Source organism: Orbicella franksi, chromosome 9, assembly GCF_964199315.1.
Source record: "Orbicella franksi chromosome 9, jaOrbFran1.1, whole genome shotgun sequence".
In the NCBI taxonomy this organism is placed as follows: Eukaryota; Metazoa; Cnidaria; class Anthozoa; order Scleractinia; family Merulinidae; genus Orbicella; species Orbicella franksi.
In genome coordinates this window covers 29,625,933-29,650,033 of record NC_138153.1, presented here as the reverse complement: position 1 = coordinate 29,650,033, position 24,101 = coordinate 29,625,933, and the positions used below count along the sequence as shown (strand labels likewise).

At 37.6% G+C, this 24,101-nt stretch overlaps 3 protein-coding genes across 3 annotated transcripts; 1 reads left to right on the top strand and 2 right to left on the bottom strand.

The window, feature by feature from the left end:
* Positions 1-8,422: 8,422 nt before the first annotated feature.
* LOC145497703 (uncharacterized) lies at positions 8,423-10,493 on the bottom strand. Its single transcript, XM_081477541.1, has 3 exons — positions 10,279-10,493; positions 9,504-9,644; positions 8,423-8,719 (listed from the first exon to the last, which is right to left on the bottom strand). Exons 1-3 carry the CDS (start codon positions 10,474-10,476, stop codon positions 8,576-8,578), a joined length of 483 nt encoding a protein of 160 aa, XP_081333667.1. The 5' UTR covers positions 10,477-10,493; the 3' UTR covers positions 8,423-8,575.
* A 5,333-nt stretch (positions 10,494-15,826) lies between these two features.
* On the top strand, positions 15,827-19,055 carry LOC145497654 (uncharacterized). Its single transcript, XM_081477475.1, has 3 exons — positions 15,827-16,235; positions 17,221-17,358; positions 17,969-19,055. Exons 1-3 carry the CDS (start codon positions 16,008-16,010, stop codon positions 18,092-18,094), a joined length of 492 nt encoding a protein of 163 aa, XP_081333601.1. The 5' UTR covers positions 15,827-16,007; the 3' UTR covers positions 18,095-19,055.
* A 2,433-nt stretch (positions 19,056-21,488) lies between these two features.
* Positions 21,489-23,315, bottom strand: LOC145497611 (melanocyte-stimulating hormone receptor-like). Its single transcript, XM_081477431.1, has one exon. It carries the CDS (start codon positions 22,491-22,493, stop codon positions 21,489-21,491), a length of 1,005 nt encoding a protein of 334 aa, XP_081333557.1. The 5' UTR covers positions 22,494-23,315.
* Between the last annotated feature and the right edge of the window lie 786 nt (positions 23,316-24,101).

The following is a 24,101-nucleotide window of genomic DNA, read 5'->3' as shown; positions in this document are numbered from 1 at the left end:
AATTGATGTAATATCCCGTTGTTATCCAGTTATTCAGTAACAAGTCCGCCAAATGTTTTTGTTGCCACCAAACAAGTCGTTAACCGAAACATATACATGTATAGGCAGAAGTTTCTAATATAAACTCATGATTTTACTTATGGCTAGAATGAATACGATTAGAAGTTATATGTTTCCACATCACGCATAATGTAGAATACTTGTACTAAAAGAAAACCTTATAACAGTTTGCAAGCTTTTGCGATAGTATATCAAACACGAAAGACCGTGTTTGGCCACATTTCCAAACAACGTAAAGAGAGTTGATAATACATTACACAAAGTTAAAACAATCAATCAACAATGTAAGATCAATGTAGCGCATAAAATCCCAAACTAGGGTTCCTGTCACTAAAAACACGAATAAAATCGCTCACAAAAATTATGCCTTGTCATGCTTTTATTTACTGCCATGTCGTTTGGCTGCTTAAATACAGCAATATATAACAAAATAAGCTTGACGGTATACAGCTGTTTCGAGAAAGGCTGTCTGTGTAAAGCGCAACAGTGCAGGCGACAATCACGAGAGATAGCGACAACATTGCAAACGTCATTTCGTCAAAAAGTGAATGTAACAGTGAAAGAAAATCTACAGAAAAATTGTCCTATGAGTGGAAATATAATGTATCCTTGCTAATACTTCACGTGCAAGAGTACAAATTTTAGATTTCCTCTGCATCGATATGCAAAATTCCAATGAATACCTAGACTACCATTCGGTCTTGACGCGTAGGCTTAACACTTTATCCGACGTTTCTTGAAACAGCTGTATCATCTTGATCGATATCTTTCTTTTCGTTACCATGGTAACAATATAACATATTCTGGAGGATTTATTCTTCGGTAGCCATTTCAAAACACCTCTTGCCACGAACGAAGCATTGGGCTTTGCTTTCTGCACAGATAAAACAGTGCTACTCAGCCTTTCTGCAAATAGAACAGACACAGATATGATGCTCACCGTTATGTAACTTATAGGATAGATTTTGCTTTGTGTAGAGCGTAGAATTCCTTGCAAAGAGGCTTATACTGAAAAGACTAATTTCCCTATATTAAAATTCAGCTTGGTAGTGAGGCTTAGAGGACACAAACAAAGGGAATTGAATGACCATGTTTATTCATTTCTTTTGTTTGTGCCTCTAGCCCTCACTATCAAGCTGAATTTTGAAATATCGAAAGTAGCCGATAGATTAATTCCCAGTTATGAACTTGTAATCTTTTTATACAATATGAGGGGTGGCGAATGGTCCTTCAAAAACTCTGGGTCTCGCAAAGTTTTAGTCGAATTTCACGGGTCTCGCAGTCTCGTTTTCTTAGCGGTTATGTGCGTCTCGCAGTCTCGATTTTTGTACAAAGCTCTCTCAAAGTCTCGACTTTTTGCAAGGTTAAGGGTTTCGAAGTTCCGATTCGTTTGTTTGTTTTAATAAATGACGTCTTCTCGTCACTTGATATTGAATTTCATTAAAGTAACTTTCAAATTTCCGAGAAAAAGTTAATCCTAACTTCTGCCAAATTGTCTGAATTCCACAAAAAGCTATAAAATTTACCGCAACGTCATTTTGGCGCCAAAAAACAGTTATTTTGTGCTAGGATATCCTAACGTAGTGTGTTATAGTCGAATTTCCAGTTTCAGCATGTTCGCAAAGGCTGGCTAAAAGGCTAAAAGGGGAATCAAGAAGCCACACACTCACACAACCCACGATAGCTCATGATGAAACCCACGAAGTCGAAGAACTTATCTGTTGTCTCCTGTGGAAATGTGTAAAGGCACAAGTATTTACATTCTCGCTCATTCTTATAGCTCTCAACTAAATCTGGGGCTCGAATCTCTGAGCCCCTCGCGCTCGCTCTCAAAACACTTTGAAGTCTCGGTCTCGCAATCTAAAAAGTCAATATCTCTCGGGCTCACAAAGAAAAGCGCTTGTCTCGCCGTCTCGCAAAGTCTCGCACTTACCATTCACCACCCCTAATATGATATTGATATCAGCGTCGAGAAAAACAAACAAACAATCAGCCAAGCAACCAAACAGCAGAAGAAACAAACAAACAGCCAAAAAAAAAAACGACCAACCAAAGAAACAAACAAACAGCCAAAAAAAAACAAACAAACAACCTAACCATCAACAGTTATAGGAATGTTAGTGATTTGTAACAGCATATGTTCAGACCAAGCGCCGTGACTCATTTTCTATTCTATTATGATTTTCTTTAATTTTTTTCTGGGCAAAGGCTGCAGATCACGGCGACAAACTCGCAGTGTTTCGATACAGTTTTTGTTTTTTTCTGAACCATACCAAGCATTTTTAATTAGCTGCTATACCATGCCATAGAAGAGAGAGCGAATCAGACGACAGGAAAGCTGTTGTATACACCCAACCTTCCCACCATGCGCTGCAATCATCAAGTTTGCCACGGTATTTTCTGTAGCATGGAATGAAATAGTTGTGCAATACTTTCTCCTGGTACACCATTAAGAATCCCACTTGTCACTGGCACTTTCTTGGTATACACAAGACCCTTTTTATACCGTGAATATACAAGTGACTCGTAAAATATTTCATGGTTTACCACTCGAATGCGTTACTTATTAACAAGTATTTACCAGTCTTACTTTAATCAGATCAATGTGAAAATTTCACTAGTTATATAAGAAATAGATAGAAATTTGGTAGAAATTATTTTCCAGGGCAATTAATATTTCCATGGAATTGACAAACAAAAACACTGAAATCAATAAAACGTGAATTTTGCGCCAACCAGATGTGATGTAAAAAGCGCTAATACTAATATCTTATACTATGGAATATGGCAAGTGGAATATTAATCCTGTAGGTTCGATTTCTTGTAAATTTCAAAAACATGTCAAATCGTAAATTAACACCATTTTCTTCAAATAACATCAAGCTGGGTCATGGAGTTGTGTTTTGAAGCCATGAAAGGTTTGTTAGTTTTTTGTTTTTTTTTTCCCATGATCTTCGAGTTGTTCATGATTTAAGAGCAGCTTCGCCTAAATATCAACTAGACTTGCAAATAGCGAAAAAATCGAATTTCTTCAAACTCGCCCAGAATGAAGCCCTATGGGCACTAGTTACAAAAATATTGTTTTAAGTTCGATAAATCAAAAATTATTTTTTTCCGCAATTTTTTCGTTTCGATGCCCCAAATCGGCCAAAATCGATCGAAAATAAGCGGCATATTCAGAGGCTCGTAAACTCAAAAGTAAAAATCTTCATAACAAACTGATTGCACGTCGTATTTGTACTTCCTTTCTTGTCTATTTAGAGCTAAATAGATTGCGATTTAATTAGAACTGGAATATTTGATGAATTTTCTAAATTAACGACCCAAGACAGGTTTACAAGAGGTCTACAGTTAGCCTATTTTCAAATGCTAAAAAGGCGTTCTGGTACACGGCTTTTCTCAAAACGACTATTTTGGTCTGAAAGAGCATTGTTTCTTCTTCAAATTAGTGAAATAAAATTTTTGGGTAAATAAAATCGTGAGCGCTGAGATAGCGAACTAAATGCAGCACTTCTTCCTGAAAACATGACCTTTGACCCAAGCGTTACCAAACCGATTACTGCAAGAAAACCCGGAAGAAAAGCAAACGCTTCGTTATTTTGAAACAGTTTCTAATGATATCTCTCCGAAACTATGATTGCAAGAAACTATTTCCAGATATGAAATCTTACAGGGTCAGAAAAGGAGCTAAAGGGCGCATTTTGACACAATATTTTTGTTTGCTGAGAATTAACGAACTCCACTGAAATTTGGAAACTTGAAGTATGTTAGCCGATACTTACCTGAATATTTATATTTATAGAAGAGTAGTCTTCTTGGATTAACCTTTAAAAGAAGCTGGTTCCAGATTTGGAAACCTCTAAAAGAAGAAATTGTTAATGTGCCGTGCCAACCGCATGTTTGTCGTAAAACCAACTGAACTCCACTGACAGTTTCCATGGACAACTCCAAAATAAACAATCCCCAAAAATGTAAAGTGAAATTGGCTGTCTTCATGAACAGTTAGAAACTAGAGTCAAGTTCCATTACCTTTAAAAAGTGCTTGATTTTATTTTTTGCGTCAACTTTGTTCACTACTCTCACGTTCGAATACCGCGAATCGGTCACGCCAAAACAGTGCAGACCGTGCAGACCGCAGACACTTGTTTGGGCCTTTCATTTTGACTCATTTTTTTTGGCCCTAGTTACAAAATAGTGTTCAATATATCTGAAAGTTTGTCATTTATCCACAGGCTGCACAAGCGCAGTATTTGACTTTTGATTCAATAGACAAACGCGTACAAGACTTTGTATGGGAAACTTACTCAGTCTGCACGGTCTGCAGTGTTTTGGCGTGACCGATACAACGCAGTATTCGAACTTGGCAATAACTACTGAGTGAACAAAGTAAAATCAAGCACTTTTAAGAGGTAATGAAACTTGACTCTGGCTTCTAACTGTTCATGAAGACAGCTAATTTCACTTTACATTTTTGGGGATTGTTTATTTTGGGGTTGCCCATGGAAACTGTCAGTGGAGTTCAGTTGGTTTTACGACAAACATGCGTTCGGCATGTGCATGGAATTTATAGCAGCGGGCAGGTCACGGAACATTAACCATTTCTTCTTTTAGAGGTTTCCAAATCTGGAACCAGCTTCTTTTACAGGTTAATCCAAGAAGACTACTCTTCTATTAATATAAATATTCAGGTAAGTATCGGCTAACATACTTCAAGTTTGCAAATTTCACTGGAATTGACTTCAAGTCAATTCACAGCAAACAAAGTTATTGTGTCGAAATGCGCCCTTTAGCTCCTTTTTTGACCCTGTAAGATTTCATATCTGGGAATAGTTTCTTGCAATCATGGTTTCGGAGAGATATCACTAGAAACTGTTTCAAAATAACGAAGCGTTTGCTTTTCTTCCGGGTTTTCTTGCAGTAATCGGTTTCATAACGCTTGGGTCAAAGGTCATGTTTTCAGGAAGAAGTGCTGCATTTAGTTCGCTATCTCAGCGCTCGGGATTTTATTTACCCAAAAATTTTATTTCACTAATTTGAAGAAGAAACAATGCTCTTTCAGACCAAAATAGTCGTTTTGAGAAAAGCCATGTACCAGAACGCCTTTTTATCATTTGAAAATAGGCTAAATGTAGACCTCTTGTAAAACTGTCTTGGGTCGTTAACTTAAAAAATTCGTCAAATATTTTAGTTCTAATTAAATCGCGATCTATTTGCTCTAAATAGACAAGAAAGGAAGTACAAATACGACATTCAATCAGTTTGTTATGAAGCTTTTTACTTTTGAGTTTACGAGCCTCTGAATATGCCGCTCATTTTCGATCGATTTTGGCCGATTTGGGGCATCGAAACGAAAAAATTGCGGAAAAAAATAATTTTTGATTTATCGAACTTAAAACAATATTTTTGTAACTAGTGCCCGTAGGGCTTCATTCTGGGCGAGTTTGAAGAAATTTGATTTTTTCGCTATTTCCAAGTCTAGTTGATATTTAGGCGAAGCTGGTCTTAAGTGCTTTGTTCGGTTCACCCAGTTGAAACCAGTTCACATATTTGAAACAGAAACACTTAATGAAACCAACGATTCTGATTTGATGACCTTTAACTTCCTCGAAGCGATGTAAATAGTTTTCTTGTTGAAAAAGTAGAACTCCATTCAAATATAAGTCCATGTTGTGTTTTTAAATAATAGACGCTAATTGATGAATAAAGGAGACTAATTGGAAATTTAAACATCTTTTTGAAATAGCTCTGCAGATTACATGCTAAACCCGTCGGCTTTGTTTAACCTGAGCTAACCAAGAGAATAAATCCTCACATTGTTCAGTTACGCGAGAAATGATGCTAGGATACTGCATGATCAAAAAGTTTTAACAAAACCTTGCTTCTTGAATTGAAGATTGCCTGGAGTTCAAAATTACATCTCATGATCTAGGCTAAAAGAAAAACAACATAAGATTTTACACTTTCCTTATTCATATCAGCATAGGTTGAGTCAGTACAATAGCAAGCGGTCAACACAAGGACTGTCGAACTGTAAAAGAAAAATTGACCCTAAAAGGATTACGGCAGATTAAATTTGAAAGAAGTTAAGGAACTCGAGAGGACTATTTCACCGTGAGGCAGGACAATTTCAGTCGGTGATAGTTCCTGGATAAAATGAACACTTAGAAACGTCCTTCTTAATGTAAGGGATTCTTAACTTTGGTAGCTACTTCTTGTGGAGTCATCAGGCGGGATGGATCAAGAGTTCTTAACAGTCTGTATAAACCAAATCGTGGCTTAATTTGTACTTGAACGTCGGTCTAGTCTTTCTTTTTCTAATTTCCAGTGCATCCCACCCAGAATCTTTCATCAAATCCGTGACTATCACACATCTGTTGTAGTCCATTCTGATTACTATTCTTTTCTTCTTAGGAAAGCAAACACATTTAAGCCCCAAGCATGCTTTTTTTTACCGATTTTATCTCATTCTTAACCTCGCTTCCAGTTGCCCAACATGGCTTGGAGATATGAAGACGCATCGGATATAACCATGAGAAGTCGGATGAGTCAAGAGTTGAATGCAAAAAATGACCGAAAAAAATCTGTTTTTATTTTTCGAGCCCAAGATTCGCCCAATCTGCAGCAAAAAAACTTCGAAAAAGACATTTCTGGGTAATTTCTAGGCAAACCTCAGATGGTAAACTTTAGTTAGTTAGTTAGTTAGTGAGTTACTTAGTTAGTTACTTAGTTAGTTAGTTAGTTAGTTAGTTAGTTACTTAGTTACTTAGTTAGTTAGTTAGTTAGTTTGGGAGCACAAAGAAGTGTATTTAAGCAGACGAGAACATGAAGAAAGGAAACACAAAAACAAAAGCTAACGCTTGGGCTGATGACAAATTAACTTTAATTTAAAAATTTAGTTCATCACGGTACTTTGTAAACAGATAACAAGCGGGCAATGTACCTGGAAGCTGTTTAAACTTCTATGGTATGATTTACAGTAGTTTCATATCGATATCAAGTTGTTATGAATGGGCAAATGTAAAATTAAAGAGCCTGATTGCCATAATCAAACCTGCGTTTTACTTTTCCACTTAAGCTAACGTTCTTATTGGCCGGAGAGTAATAGGCCCTTTGCACGATCCGGTCACATGGTACGGAATTAATCACGCTGGAACGCAAGTTACACAGTGAGATTTCCAAAACAAAGGAACTCGCACCAGTCCAGCCCGACTTTCCTTTGTTTTGAATGTCCCACTGTGTAACTTGCGTCCTAGCATAATTAATTCTGTACCATGTGATCGGATCGTGCAAAGAGCCTATTCTTTGTGCACAAGCACCAGAAGGAATCAGTGACACACACGGTATCTCGCAACATACACGGTTGTCCTTAGACATGAAATCGATCGAAATGACTTTCCAGTGAGGTAAAAACTAAATTTGTTACATGGAGCAGAATTTGCTCGTTGAAAATTTTTGTATAAGATAGTGTTTACAGTGAATGTATGTACTTTATTCGGCTTAACCCCTGGCGAAATTAGGAATATCGATATATATCGTTAACTGAGACCTCAAAAGAAAATATTTTCTAAAAGATCACAATCCGAATTGTCACGCGCCTTCTTCAGGAACTTAAATCCTCTTCCATGCCATCCATTCTCCCCTCATTCCCCCTAGCTAGGTAATCCACCCCGCTCTCAAAAAAATCAAATGCTTTCAAGCCAACTCGCGATATTTGGAACGGACATTCAAGGGTCATCAAAATGATTTTGAGGAGGTTGTACGATGCGTTACACAGCATAAATGTTACAACAATCATGAATTTACGAATAATCAGTAAGCCTATTTAGGTGGAACACTAAATGAGCTGTTTTGATTGTTACTACTGATAACAATTTGAATCCGAGCTACCTCTAATAATACTAGTGAAATAAACAGAACGCAAAAATTATCCTGGACCTTCAAGTGGTGATGCAGTTGAAATAACCCTCTTCTGCATAATAGAAACTGGCCATAACTTTCCAGCTGATGAGCTTAGCGCAGTGAATCGAAGTCGGTAATATCTTGGTGCATCCTAGAAGACTGAGCCAGTCTGAAATCATTTAAAACTGGATGATCCCATGATGTTTTAAAAAAACCTTTTCCTCGCATGTCATCATTTCTTTCCTCCTCGATATCAGTTACTGACAAAGAATTTAGAAATCTCAAAATATCTCTCGTGGCAGACAAAAATCAGATGCGTTTTCTTAAAAAACTTGGGGAGAAACGGCTGATTCAAATTTGCAGATCTGATAACATTAACTGAATCTTGTCGCAGGGATCAAGTTAACAAATGCATTCCAAGGGTCCTAACAAAAGAGCCACAAATAAAATCACTCAAGAAAAGTCATGGACTTTTTGTTTAATAGCGACTACAATAAGCCTGCTTAAATACATTAATATAATATATGAAGAAAAATAAGGAGCCTGATTGCACATCATCTTGATCGATATCTCACTATCTGTTGTCATAGAAACAAAGTAACATTTTCCTTAGGATTCAGCGGCGATAGCCTTCTTCGGGTTCGTCAGGCTTTCCCTTGTCTGCATCGAAGCACCTCTTGATTCGAACAAAGCAGCACATTTCCCCTGCACATGTTGGACTGTGTTTTCTGCACAGATGAAGCAGCACCACACAGGCTTTCTACATGAGGAAGAAACACAGATACTGTATATAACTAATTTCATTCAAATAGACCGAAAAAATTTATTCACCTGGTTCTTTGTCTGTTCTTTGTGCCTGACTGTCTGTCTGTCTGTCTGTCTAAATCTTTCTGTCTGTCTGTCTGTCTAAATCTTTCTTCTGTGTTTCTGTTTTGCTGGTCAGTTTCCGCTGATTGTACCTCTGATTTGCTTTAACTTGGCTCACTCATGTGTGCTTGTTGGATTGCCTTGCTCAAATGTTTCGATGGCGTTTGTACCTACAGAACATTCTGGCTGCAATTACACGAGTCACCCTTTGTCAAACGTTTCTTGCGGATGCGCCAGTCATTCGTCACAAGCTTATATTTGCTTATATTTGCTTATATTTGCAGACACTTCGAGAAGCGGAAAAACCATCCTTGAGATGTTGCCCTAAACTACTTATGGGGAAACTTATTCCTCACCTGATGCAGCAGCGCAAGACCCCAAGGAAGGGTATAAAACAATTTACTAAATCAGCTACAAAGTTGTACAATTATTTACCAATAGCATCTAAACAAAACCTTAATCAAAATGTGGACTAATAATTTTGAAGACGGAGGGAGGTAAAACAAACAAAATCTCAAACAAAAAAAGAATTCCACGGCAACCCGCAATTCTCTTCATCGGTTTTCATCGTGTCTTCTAAATATTATATTTCTGACATACTTGTTATGTCACTCAATCGTCAGTAATTAGATTTTACGTTACATTACGTACCGTTAGGGTTTTTTTTACGTGTTTACCTGAACAGGAGAAAGTTCGGGCAGTGGACCGGGATGGTTTTCGAGGGTGCAGAAAATGAATCTGTCAATACAGCACAGCTTTGAACAGACGTTATGTTCGGCTTGAGTCCAGCACTGTTTTCCTTTAGCAATGCAAGGTTTCTGCAGAATAAAAGTGTTCATTCAGGTTGGCAGAGTAAAAGAAATTCTCATACCTATTGAATAACGACGGCTAGTTTCAAGTATTAACTGGGCATTTCAATGTAGTAGAAGGCAAGTAGTCTAACTTCCTTAATTGCGTTTGCGTTTGCAGAAAAGTTTTATTCATCCCTCCATTGCTAAGACCCGTCCCAACCGAATTTTAATGTATTACACTGGAGCCGAGAAACAGGTTTGAAAACCTGAGACGCGGCGTGGCTTGAAGGAGAATACACGGTTCGTTCTCGCAGTTGAAGGTTTAGTTTGAAGCTTGTAAAGTATTTTCAAAATGCATTCAAACCAAGATGTTTAGAGTAGAATCTGAGCGCTATTAAGTCACGTGATTGACTATCGGCTTTCCTGCAGATGACCAAGAAGGAAATCTTTGACTCTGATCAGTTGGAACACTCTACACAATTGACTTCGTGAACTTGATCAATCAATAACTCAGAAAGATCATTCGCTAATAAAAATCAAACTCATGCATTACTTTAGTGTGAGAAACAAAAAAAGGAAAAAAAAAAGAAGAAGAAGAAAAAGAAGAAGAAAAAGAATAAGCCCAGGAGAATCAGAGAAAAAAGTCAACCTATCCACTTACAATCCACTCTGGTGGTTCTTTGTGTTCACGGGCAACCAGAGTGTTTTTCGGTAAGCCTTGATCTCTCACAACCTGAGCCATTCTCTCGTCATGTCGCTCGTCCAAGAAATCAAACACGGCTGTGTGGAATGGCCTTTCAAAGGCAGACACATAAGCTGCCAAGGCAAAGACGAGGAGAAGAGTTGCGAAAGTCTTCATTTTGGTTTCAAGATTTGTGCAACTGACACCGTTATGTTGAGAAAATGAGTGCGTCTTAAATAGAATCCACGTCCTTACTTGACATGACCGAAAACAAAAGTATTTGGACAGCTTCAGGCAAATTTATGAGGGCAGAACAATGGAATTTGCACAGATGTCGAAGAAACACAAAAGACGCAGGAAAATCTCGGTCGTTTCAATTTCAGCAATTTCACGTTGTTCAACGGTTTCAAGTGACATTAAAATTCATTGGAATTTTTTAAAAGAACTGTTATACTTCCCACTGTTAAGGAAATAGGTTATTTTATAACTTACGGATAAGTTTTTGCAAATTTCGCTGTGTTTAATTTGATACAAAAGAGAGCGGGAGAAAATAATTTGAGTGCCTCGTTTGAATTACCATCTTCAAATTTTTAATGACTATGCTAAAAATAGAAGTATCAATCTTAAGCAAAATTAACCTCCAGACTTTGATTTTTTTTATCTTGATTTTTCCATCAAACTGCTTTGCATCCTTGCAGTCAGATATGAATTAAAAACAGTTTTTCTCTTAACGAGAGAACGCAACAAAACTAATTTTAAATATCATTGGAACGGACGGGACGTTCCTCAAGATATCTAACACCCTGGCCGGCGAAAACGGTTTCTTTGTCCATCATAACCCGTCCTAAGTTTTTCCTAGCATACCTCCCTTCTCTCGGCCATCTGTTTCTAAGTGATTGTTTTTGTTCTATAAAATTAGGCAGAGAAACCTAAGAACAGAGGAACACTCACTTTTTTTCATAGCCTGCACTTTCCTCACCTTGTACTTGTCTTAGAAGCTCGCTTGTATTCATTCTCAAGTTTATATTGCCCGTGATGATAACAATTTCAGATTCATTACTTGCCAAAATATTCGGACGTTAAAATCTCGGACGTTTTATTTCGGGCGCCTAAATTTTGGACACTTTTTTTCTCTTTTCGGACACATTTCGGAGAAATATTTCGGACACTTCGCTAAAACAAAGCTAAAGTAAATTTACGCCTTCAATTAGACTGAAACATTATCTGTAAAAATGATAGTTTTACTACACTCTCAAGGTGTTACTGACACATGTACACCGAATAGAAATAGCACAAACTCTGTCAAGCCGTTTGTGAACTAGAATTCGCTCCATAAAGGAAACTAAGAGCTTTGGAGGGTCAAACTGACTTAATGATTTGTGAATACTGTACTGCAAACTGATTTTGGAAGCTTAAAAATTTCGGACGATTTTAATTTCGGACATTCACTTGTCGGAAATTAAATTACTCCGAAACATTTTGCAATAATTGTAGACGTTTCTACTCAGATTCCAAAAAAAGTTCATGATGATTTTGTTTTTAAAATGTTGTATCAGATTTAGTTCACCCACTACACGGAGGTGCGAACAAATTTTCGTTTCGCGCAGGAGATTAGTCTGATTGTATACTCGAGGTACATGCAGTTATTGAAGTCCTTTATTTCTGTGAGTGATTCAGTCCATCTGTTACACGGCTCGGGAGCCACGTGGTATAACAGCTGCAGCTCAATTTATCTTACCTCCCTGCAACTAAAGAAGTTCAGTGTACCATACCCAGTGGTCTACCTCGCTTTGTTCTAAAAGCAGGTAAAGGTTGTTCCTGTGTTCGTGATATTTTTGTTAAATTTTGCTTTGAATATAATCCACTTTAGTTATAAATCAATCAAATAAGGCTGTCGAAATTGAAAAAGGCCGGGCCTCAATATATGTAAGAAGGCAAGTTTTAAATAAACACCGCATGGTTTGATGGACAACATAAGGCAAATCCGTCAGAATAATATCTTCTCTTTTATAAATCATGCATTTTTTAAAGAATTATAGGGGGAATTTACAGAGGAAGAGTGCTCCTAAAATTCCCCAACGTTACACAAATAAGTTGTATTTCTAAAAAGAATATTGGGCTTTTCGAAGAAAGAATTTTTTGCAGAAAACACAGGTTGGCTTTAAGATATCACAGCTGGTTAGCAGAGACACGTAAATACTGAAATCTACGTTAAGCGGTTCTTTTCTTGACATAAAGGTACTTCTTTCATGTATTTAGCCTAAACTGCTATTGACATTTCTCAGTTTAGTCATCTTTCTTGTCATAAAGTTTGATTACTAGAGTCTCAAAATATTTGGGCTTTTCTCCTTCCTACCTCATTTGCAAGATGTTAAGTATGTTTTGTGAAAAATTGAGCAGCGTTGTAGGAAACTTATCTTGCACTATCTGGCCTGCTTACTTACATCTGCTAAATACCAAACACCGGAATTAGATCATGTCTGAGGAAAAAAACTCAAAAAAATATGCACTTCTCATCAAACTAGGTTGTCTTTTTGTTTCGGGGAGGCTTTTTGTTGACCTAAAATTTTTGCAAATACTATAATTTTTATATCATTATTATGCAATTTTTGCTTTGAATTTTGGAAGCCATGGTATTAAAATATTTATGGTTTAATTATTCGATAAAAAACAGTCAACGAAGAGAAACGAGTGCACACGTGATATACAATCTTAAGATCTCTATAAGAAAGAAATTAATAACATTTCGAACAAAATGTTACATCGTTTACGGCTTTAGCGTCAAAGAAGAGTCAGATTACTGGTTACAGTTGTTTTGTTTCGAAATACTGTAAAACATACTGTAAGCTTTCAGGTCGCAAAGAGTGCTCCCGCATTGCTCACCAAAAATTAAAACTGCCATACACGGCGAAAGTACTTTCCACTTTTTACGTTTGGTTTGGCTTTGCTTAAGGGACAAAAACATCAATCAGTATTAGCAAAACCAGAGACCCATTAAGCTCAAAGTCAAAATATACAAAGGTATGCAAATGATAGGGTAAATTACTACAAAGCAAGGGACAAAAACGTGTTTCTATGATACTGTGGACAGGTCTGAAGAACTTGAGTGAAGTTAAGTTACTCCTTGTCTTGAGAAGGCTCTGAAACGGTTCTTTGTTACACATAAGTTGTTTGTCAAAAAATAATTATTTAAGGCTTTCACATGACATAAACACAATAACTAACTTTCGCTTTCGTAACGGTACAAAGCCCCAAGCAAATTAAAAACGTACACAGCTTTTAGCGGTTAGGGAAGTAAGTGTAAATAAAAGCAAAACACCAGAGGTGCTGTTTTCTCAGTCAGCTGAAAGCGTGCTCCGAGCCAGAAGAGAAAAATAACAACACGGATGTTAATATTTCATGTCCATAAAAAAAGGTAAACATAATTAGCAGTAAAGCGTTGAAAACTCAATATTTATCTTACGTTCTCACCGAGTTAGGAAATAGAACAAAACTTTTCTAACAAAAACAATGACTTAGTTTTCCGGATAAAAAATAGTTTTGCCCGTAGCAATTAAAATTTTTAAGCAACTTGCTCTTTTCGAGACGGGTATTTGTTATCCTTAAGTTTAAATGTTTTCATTACATATTTATCCTGGTTTCAAACACTTTAAATAACAAAAAGGCACAAAGTATATATTTTGTTTTCAAACACTAAATGTAAACACCAAGAGAAAAAAATTAAAAATTAGAAACCTTGATCAGTCGTGAAACATGTTCCTGGCTTAGTAACCTGTATGGTTAATTGTTGGACATATTTTAAGACATATTTAAAGTTCGCTTTGGAGAACTGTCGTGTTTCTTACCGAAAATAAAAATATAAAGGGAGGGTAAAACGGAGGACAGATAACTCAGTGTGAACAAAACTAATAGTTTTCGATCCCGTCATTCAGTGTTTATTTTAACTGAAGAATCTTGTGCTAACTTCTAAGCTGGCCCAACTGACATTTAAGACTGTTTGCAGTACACTCGACCTTTTTTCAGTGCTGTAGTGTCTACAAACGTGAAAACTGAAATTAATAGCCCAAGACTTTAACTTAAAGTGTACTTCTTTAAATATGTATTTAAAAGATCACAATTTCAGTTTCTTCAAACAAAAGCAAGGAAAGTAGGTCCGGGATACTTGAGCGAATTGAAGTCAGTTTTCTGTGACATGGGAAATCCAATTTTCCTCACCGAAAATTAAAAAAAAAAAAAGTAACCAGATTTAAAATTAGCTTGTGGCTTAATGCAAACACTATTAGTGGATTATCGAGGCAGTTCTTTGTTCAGCTAAAGTTGTTTGTCTCAAAATATTTATCTTACCTTTAAAATAATAAATAAACTTGTAACCATGGGTTTAGCTAAGGTATCGAAAAAACGAGACACAAAGTCATTAGCAGAGCAAACTTTAAACAGGCCACACGTGTTGTTTTGCCAGCTTATGCGCTCTAATCTGGAAAGAAAATTGAAAAAATAATAAAATGTACGACATGCAGACACACAAACATGTCACTCTTAGCAACAACTAAAGCCATCGCAAAATTTCCATGTTGAAGGTGAAGATATCATACCTTATCATAATTTGCCTTCAGGTTTGATCCCAACAATCACACCAGTATCTTGAACACAAATGCGTAGCCACATTAGTCCTACCTTAAAAATTTTAATTTGTAATTTTGCCATTTGTTCTTGTACATGTCATAAAACTGAATCACATGTCTAGTTAGCAAGATCGACATTTGTAACTTGACACTTTATCCAGCGGGATGAACAAGTTACATTTCCCCTCTTTGCACGGCTTGAAGGGCCCTAGTCAGCCACACCTTTGTTTTTGTCTACATGTGAGAGTTTGGCTATTATACTTTATTCCGAGCATGTCGAAACGAAGGAAATCACTGTGAAATTACTAACGATAATAAACATACTTACAGGAACACAACTTTCAGTAAAGCGATAAGATTTTGCTTCACCATGCAATTACATCAATGATTTCGACGGCATCAAAAATGTTGGAGGTTGACTAAGGTCCTTTAAAAAGGCAAATGCCTTTTGAATCACACTAACCCAGTTCAAAGGTGTACCGTCGTTGATCCCGTTAAGGTGATTTTTCGTTTTTTAGTAGTTTCTGGCCCGTTAGGTGAAGCCTAATTAAATGACTACGCGATATTATATCACAGTCTGGTGATTAATTCAATGACCTCAAGCTTCTCGCTGGTTGCATTTTTTAGTATCGAAAACATCACTAACATCTCTAAGGGTTTTGCTTTGTTTTCAAGAGAACTAGAAAGTGTGTCGCAGGAAGTACTAAAGTAAAAAAAGTTCTCAGATATCTACTCTACGTACTGACTGGATGATTTTAATTTGCTTGGGAAACTTTAATTGCATCTGGCACTCAATAATATACTAACACAAAGCCTCGTTATAAATGCGGTTTCGGTTACAACATGCTGACTTGCTAGGTTTAATTTTAAAACAATTTAATCTATTTTCGGTAACCCACTAAACCGGCGTTAAGTGGGAGTTAAGTAGTTTTAAAGCTGTTTAAATATCACCTCGAGGGCTTTTGTCTCCATAGAGTTACTAGGCATGCGCAAAACGATCTCCAGGATCTCCCAGTCTCTATATAACCAAGGGTACTTATCTCTTTGCACATCGTGTTTTCCAGAGCACAGATTAGACGCGTCAACATGAAGTCAATGTTAGCTTTGCTGTGTCTCGCGACGGTGGCTGCCTGCGCTTGGGCGGAGTTGGAATATCATCCTCAAGCCGTGTTGCATTACCTGGAGATGGAAGATCGTGAAATGGCGAAGAAAGTTCGCAGTATAGTCAAAGCGAGGGGGTTGCCGAGCGGTAAGCCAACCTTTTCACCAAGCTTTAAGCCAAGCGGTTTTCCTACTGGAATTCCCCTAAAAGTGGTAAGTATTCAGTACAATGATCTGTCTGAGCAAAAGTAAATGTTTTTTTCCCTGGAAATATTCACACTCACATATTTTCGGGAAATTTTAAGCTTTTGAAATATCCGTATGTTGAAATTAAATACTTAGCGCTTTCACTGCAAAAGCCTGCCAGAAACGTTTCTGGGAAAGCTAAGGCATTAAAAACAAAGGATTTAAATGAAATCCTGGGGTTAAACATTTCGATCGAACTCCTCCTACAGGAACTAAAATTTGGGAATGTTCTTAATTTTCGTTTGTTTAATTTTAGTTTAAGTCAGCCACCAAAAATTAAAGGCTACAGTTTTTATTAGAGCGATTGATGTGGGCTTCAAAATGCATTTTAACAATAAATGTCTACTTTCTCGCGCGCTGACTAACTCCTTTTTGTCATCAATAAGAGCACAGACGGATAAAATTTTAATTTATGCAAACTTTCAAGTTCAACTTTCAGCTGTCAAACTGTCAACTTTTTAACCAATGAGACTGTATGGACTTTTTCAAGTAGCCAATCAAAAAGCGAGAATAGCTATTGACAATGTGCGCACCATTTTGAATAAAATTCACTTATCTTTGTTTACGGCAAGTTTACGGCGTCTTTTCCCTTCATTTATTCCCGGCATTTGACCATACTGGGGTTTTGTTTTTGTAAAAAACAAATTGACACCAGTTTTTTTATGCGTCTGTCCTCTTATTGATGATAAATTTCGTCATAACATTGTCATAGTTTACTGCGGAACCACTCGCCTACGGCTCTTTGACAATGTTATGACGCAATTTATTATCAATGAGAGGACAGAAGCATAAAAAACTGACGTCAATTTGTTAAATAGTTCATAAAAAAAAAGGCTAGGTACGTCTCATGAAAGGGCAAAAAAAATATTTATTATATCAGTGAGACCTTAGAATTATTACTTAAGTACTCTTTTTTAAAAAATCACGTTTTTGCAATGCAATTTCTCAACAGAAATTTTGCCTTGTTGGGGCAATTATGTGTCACAAGAAAGCTGGGGATGATGCCTGTGCACATTTGGAGTGCATCAAGAAAACTGGAAAGTGCCTGCACGAAGCAGGCCTTCGTTTACATCACCTGCCCGATTTTGTGGTAAGTTCTGAGTTATATCAGTTGTTGTCAGATCATCCCTCCCTTTATGAATGTAAGCTATTACAGAAATTATTTCTGCTTTCTTGTTTTCTTTTCTTTTCTTTTATTGACCCTATTTGGACCGGAACTTTTTACTTTCTGTTACGAATATGCAAGCAATGATTTTGAAACTTACTACTTATAATTATAGTAGGTGCAAAATACTATTTCTTTTGAAAAAAACAGCAAGGAAACGTGAGATGAAGACATAATAATCATTAACAATTTAACTACTGTCATATTTGAACTGTTCTGAAGCAAAAACTGATTTTTGCGAACGATATTTTAAACCAATTTTAATAGTATCGATGAAAAGCGACATACAAAAAACCGAGAAGAGAGTTGAAAATACGACCGTAGCGGAGTATTTTTGACAAACTTCGAGGTTCGTCAATCGAAACTAAAACTAAAGAGAAAACGGAGAATTAAAAGCGTAAAAACCTATGCTAATTAAGATCAGATATCCAAACACCATCACGGTCATGATTTGCTTTGTTTCAACTTGATGAATTATTAATGAGTCTGAGAAATCCATATCCTTAATTCTGCCTTTCTTGTTATCTCATTTTAGCAAAAGTGTCTTCCGATTATCCCTTGCTGCTTGTTGGCTAGTGAGACATGTGAGGAGAAGCTGTGTTGCTTTGTGAGGTTTGGAGAATGTGCCAAAACGCTTGGAGATAAAAAAGACGCCGAATAACTTACCCATCATGATCACCGAAGCCGCAAAGAAGAAATAAAGCCTGCATTTTAGTTTTATATCGATATCAAGTTGTCATAAGTGAACAAATGTAACATTAAAGAGCCTGATTGTTATAAAGTTGTGTTTTACTTTGATTTTCTGCTACTCTTAAACAAGTAACTGTGTGCGGTGTTGGGTGTACGTGCTCATGCATTTGCAGGGGGGTGGGGAGGGTGGGGACTGGGGCTAGTTTCAGGGTGGGGCAAGGTAATGCGAACTTTGCTATCTCAGTGTTCACACTTGAACAGCAATAAAAATAAACTAGGAAAGTATAAATATCATTTTCTGTTGACTGTCACTTTCACTTTACCGTTTTTGTGACGAGCCTACACGGAAACGGTGTTTCGTTTTTGTCATGAATTTTGTTTTTGTTCGTTTGTGTTTTTTTGGGGGGGAGGGGTCGTCTTTTTGATAAATCGCACCACACGTGAGATGTTGTTAATTTGCTACTTGCCTTTTAGTAAGATATGAAATACATTTCTTGTTGTTATAAATTACTAGTCTACGGAAGGAAACCCTAGGTTAGAAAAGGCTTCGGAAAGCCCATATTGGAGTGTAGCTAATGGTAGATTTGCACGATAGCGTCATTTGACTAAAACTACCAGAATTAATTTCTTTTTTTCTTTATTATTTAAATTTTGAGGTTGAAATAACATTTGCCCTGATTAATATAAGAAAAAGAAAAAGTGAGGGATTCCGGTAGTTGTAGTGAAATGACGCCCTCCAGGGGAGAATAGAAATACTCCTAGTCGCATCGTGCTAATGAAACCGGGATAAGCTCCCGCCTGATAGGCCACTTGGCTCATATGCAGACTTTACCTACCTACCATATACCTCTTGAGTCGTAATTTCAGATTTAAAAAAAAATTGAGTAGAATTGAGTAGATTTTGCTCAGCCTTTTGCAGTAAAATTATCAAAAAGGACGTATACATTCCGTCGGCGTTCCTCACGCAGTTATTACGCAGTCGTATTTTCGTCATTATTGCACAGAATGTTTTTTTTTTTTTTTGTAGGGCTTATCTCCCATGCTTCCAAAATCTCTGTTATTCCTCTACCAAAATAAGAAGCCTATTTCCCACACTCAATCAAGAAGCTCGGAAGAAAACAAAGACTGGTATGTTTTGTGCATTTATTCCATTTAAAAAGTAATCTTGATAAACATATTAGTAGCTATTAATCTGTCCAATTTTTAACCCACTAATAGTTGCCAAACGGGCGTCCAGATGGTCGGGAACGACCGGACGGACGCCATAAAGGACGATAGAAACCAGATGGACGCCACGATGGACGAGGGAAGCCAGATAGACGCCATGAGGGACGAGAGCGGTGCGACGGACGTCCCGAGGGACGAGGGCGGCTCGACGGACGTCCCGAGGGACGATGGTGGAGCGACGGACGTTCTGAGGGACGAGGGTGACGCGACGGGCGTCCTGAGGGACGAGGGCGATGCGACGGACGTCTTGAAGGAAGAGGTTGTAGAGATGGAATTGCCGAGGGAAAAAGACCAGCCGGATCCCTCAATTCTCCAGTCTGCTGAATTAGAAACAAATACGTTTTAAAAACCCATAGTGTTAATGCATGCAGCCGTTATTAGTATACCGAACCCCAAACCAGCGGATAGCGCTTTCACACATCCTCTGGATACATGCATACATACATATGTATTATGTATGTATGTATCCAGAGCATGGGTGAAAGATAGTGTGTGCTCTCCACTTCCCAGCTCGCGAGAGTCGCAAATGAAATGGTTCTTGGCTTCCTACACTAACAGAGAAGAAATTTCGACAGATTTAGATATGAGACTGCTGTCCCTACTGACTCAAAAAAAATTCGGCTTGGTTGTGTTTAGAAGTACGATACGATTTTTGAAGCAATCCCGCCAGAGCTGTGCCCTCAACAGTTTTAGATAACACGACAAGCTTACCGAAGCAGCAAAGTTATGAGGATTGAACTGAGGTAATCTTTTCAATAGTTCAATGAATCAACCACTTTTTACCGCTACGTTTACCGTATTGTTAGATTTCACTTAAAACGTGAAGCACTTTTTGATTCCGGGTGTGGATCAACTGATAAATCACGTGGCTTTTTTTGCACTGTTGCAAATTCTGCGCGCGAATTTACTTGTAAAAGTCTTTTTGCTGTTTTCTGAGTCATTTTTTGCCGGTATTTCCTACAGGCGTGGTTAATACGAAATCACTGTACCCCTCAGTGGAGTTAGGTAGGGGTGGCTAATAGCTTTAAGTACGAAAACCGTTTGCGAGTGAACGAAATGATGTCACGGATAATAGTAACTTACAGTAGAAACCCGCGTGTATAGACGTAATGATATGGTTGAAGAACCTGCAGGCAGAAATTTGCCATTTCAATACACAAAAATATAAGAACCTGTTTGGCCAAGCAAGAGCATCAAGTTCTTAAATGGAAAAACTATTAGACCTGAAATGTTTGACTTCGTCTCGAGATGGGAGTCATATCAGACTAACACTGCCGATGTTTGACATCATTCTGTTTTTTTACCCGTTGAAGAGATGGAATTTTACCATGGAGAGATGAAATTTCACGTTGCAATTTTATATCTTGATATCCCCGCAAAAACTACCAGGCTACTACATAAAAAGTTATTACACCAGATTTTGACCCACTTAGGCATTATTTGCAAGAACTTGGACGATATTTACGAGTTCCAGGGACTCTAAACTGACTCGAGAAGACCTTGTCCTTCTGTGAAATCGACAGGAGAAGAATAATGGAAAGCCTGGTTATGAGCATGCTTGCCGAAATATAGCCTTTGTTAAACTCAAGTAGCCGAGACTGCGCTACGCGCACCTTGATTTTGACCTACTTAGGCATGATTGCCAAGAACGTAGACGATATTTCCGAGTCCCAGGGACTCTAAACCAACTTGAGAAGACCTTGTTCTTCAGTGAAATCGGCAGGGGAAAAATAATTGAACGCTTGGTTATTAGCATGCTGGCGAAGAAAAGCCCCTGTTAAACTCACTTAAACACTGGAAAGTAGCCGAGACCGGGCTACGCAAACCTTGATTTTGACCTACTTAGGCTTGATTTCCAAGAACTTGGACGATATTTCCGACTCCCAGGGACTCTAAACTAACTCGAGAAGACCTTGGTTTTCAGTGAAATCGACAGGGAAAAAATAAATGAACGCTTGGTTATGAGCATGTTTCCATTGATCCCGAAACTGACCCCGTTAGGGAGTGTTAATTAAGATATTTATTTATTTTATTTATTTGTGGGTATCTCTCAAGTTACTTTTGTTCCGTTGCAGATGACAAGCTCCAATGCTTGACACCTTTTATTATAGGAAAAAATCACTGCTATGAATCTGATGCTAATTGTCTCCACTTGTTCGTCGACAAACCGTCATAGTAATAGAGACGTCTTCAGCCTTATCAGTATTTTCTGCAGAAATTCCAGGTTGATCTAGGTGTATGTCTACTTTTACACGTTTCATCTTAATATTTACCATGCTTTTGAATGCTTTACGGAATGCCTTCATTCTTAAACTGTACAAAACTGGATTCAGGGAACTACTGCTCAAGACAAGTAAGAAGCTCATGTCTCGAAGCCAATGAACAGTAATACAATCGCACACCGAACAGAAATACAGCACGTAAATGAACGCGCACGAAGGTACAAAACAAAACAAAAATATTCCAAGCATCATCATATATAGCTTCACCAGTTTGTTCTCTAGCATTAGTATTTTTAAATGTCTCTCAGAACGCTGATTCACCCCTTCATGTAAGATTCCAACCCGGACTGTCCTGCTTCGGAGAGTTTTAAAGTTGCTGCAGTAGGAAAACACAAGAACGCAAGATGTAGTCAAGACAGCAGTATTTGCGAAAACGAACGCAAAATTGATAAAGCCGGTCTTGATATAAACCAGTGAAAGTGTTATAGACACAACCCATAGAAAGATACATACTTTTGTGGCTGATTCCAGGGTGACATGGGCTTTATACCACAATGAATGAGATATCGCCAGATATCTATCAATAGTTAATACACCGAGGATAAATACCGAAGTCGTACACGACATAAAATAACTCAGATGTGTTACGTAAACGGCAAAATCTTTAACAACACCACCTCGCGCTTCCTGGATCGTATAATAAGATGCCATTGGTTCCGTTACGAAGCCGGCGGTAAAGTCTGCCAGCGCCAAGTTCGCCACAAAAATTGTGAATGGTTTTCGGAGTTCTTTGTGGGGGTCTTTGTATACTGCCAACAATACCAGTGAGTTGCCCGAAATAGTAACGGCCGAGAGAACCAGTGATGCGATCATAGAAATATAAGACAGATAAGATGGAGCTTCATGCGCGCCACAATCCATGTCCTCGAGATTTCTGACTTGTCTGGTAAATGGTACAGAAGGCTGCTAGGACGTTCGGCAGCAGCACGAATGAGAAAATCAGCAGTGTGATCTACAGGGGGTAAAACGAATTACAAGAAATGTACATAAATATACATTATTGATACGGACAAGGCAAAATGCGACAGAACAATTCATACGTTTGGCGCATCGCCAGGGTTTGTTCTCACTACCAGCTTCATTGTATAATTTATAAGTCGCATTGCTTTCTTGGAAGAAGAATTAGTCTGCATGACAGTAGCAAGGTTTAAGGAGTGGATATACATTTTGAAAAAGTCTAAAAACGTTCTCCGGCTGAAATTATACAGCACACACAAGCTTTCGACTGTCTGAACCACAGTCTGCAAATGGGCGGCCACCATTTCGCCTATTGAAGACTTTAGTTAAATCAGGCGAAGAATGATTTTAGATTTTATCATGATTTATCCTGGCTGCGACCCTTCTATATTTTGAGATATATATTTTGTATGAAATGGCCATGATTTTATCTATTTTCAACGAGTATTTCCACTGACAATTTCATGCAAACATAACTTGCACATGGATCAATTTTTTTTGTTGTTTCTTTGTTTTGTAAGCGTTTCTCATAGCGTTTTAACATAATTTTAAGATTTACCTTTTTAGAAGTGTTATCGAGGAATAACACGATTCAATAAGAAAGAGACTGCCAGCTACGATCGCTATGGAGTGGTAATAATGGCTGAACTCAGTTTGGGTTTTGCAACGATCGAAGCGATCAGATGCAAACTCGTCTTTAACGAAATCCATTTCATAATACTTTATTTAAATAACAAACATATGTCATGTGTAAAGGAAACTTCTATAAGCTTCTCTTCTTCGTGTTACAATTAATTTCCCAATAATTTAAAAACGTCACAAAAAAAAAAAAGAAAAAAAAAAAGAAAAAACGTTTTTAATAATACGAGAAAATTATAATTACTCCTCTCATTACCGATGGATTTAAATTGCTTCTGGTTCACAAGTGTAATTTACGTAAGGAGTGGTGAAAAGCAAATAAAAGAAAGAAATTACATTTCAGACATCGGTCAGCTCATGTGCAACTTTAACTGATGACAACTGCGGTATTATAATAAAAATTGGACACTCAGCATTCGTAAGCCGTGGTGAAAACCGGTACTGAATGTACCCGATTGAACGCAGTTGTGAGTATATGGAGGGCAGCTGTCGAACCAAATTGCGTCAGGAGTAATTGTGCCTTCGGAAGCTTTAATTTGATTCATACGTCTGGTACGGTAAGCACAAAACCCGTACCTTCTAGTCAGGTTTCAGTGAAGGTTGCGAGTCTTCATAAATCGAAATGTTTCCACTGCACCCTCGGGATTATTTCTCTCTTATTTTGAAAGCTCTGTTAAATAATTTATCCAGAGGTGGAACGAAGTTTGCTCAAGGCCAACAGTTTACATTGCGGGATGGGTCAGCTGTTTATTTTGACAAATGAAATGAACAACCGCTAAAATAAATTACCGTGACTAAATTGATTTTTGAAGAGTATTTGTGTTTTCTCTTCATCAAGGTCCCATCATTTCCGCTGTGTGTTTTCCCTGTCAG

Bases quoted from the DNA above. Each gene is read 5' to 3' on its own strand.
- LOC145497703 (XM_081477541.1), bottom strand. From the start codon at position 10,476: ATGAAGACTTTCGCAACTCTTCTCCTCGTCTTTGCCTTGGCAGCTTAT. The intron at 9,645-10,278 runs GTAAGTGGATAG...TTTATTCTGCAG, and splicing joins AAGAACCACCAGAGTGGATT to AAACCTTGCATTGCTAAAGG. The intron at 8,720-9,503 runs GTAAACACGTAA...TTCCTCATGTAG, and splicing joins CCGAACTTTCTCCTGTTCAG to AAAGCCTGTGTGGTGCTGCT.
- LOC145497654 (XM_081477475.1), top strand. From the start codon at position 16,008: ATGAAGTCAATGTTAGCTTTGCTGTGTCTCGCGACGGTGGCTGCCTGC. The intron at 16,236-17,220 runs GTAAGTATTCAG...ATTTCTCAACAG, and splicing joins CTGGAATTCCCCTAAAAGTG to AAATTTTGCCTTGTTGGGGC. The intron at 17,359-17,968 runs GTAAGTTCTGAG...ATCTCATTTTAG, and splicing joins ATCACCTGCCCGATTTTGTG to CAAAAGTGTCTTCCGATTAT.
- LOC145497611 (XM_081477431.1), bottom strand. From the start codon at position 22,493: ATGGATTGTGGCGCGCATGAAGCTCCATCTTATCTGTCTTATATTTCT.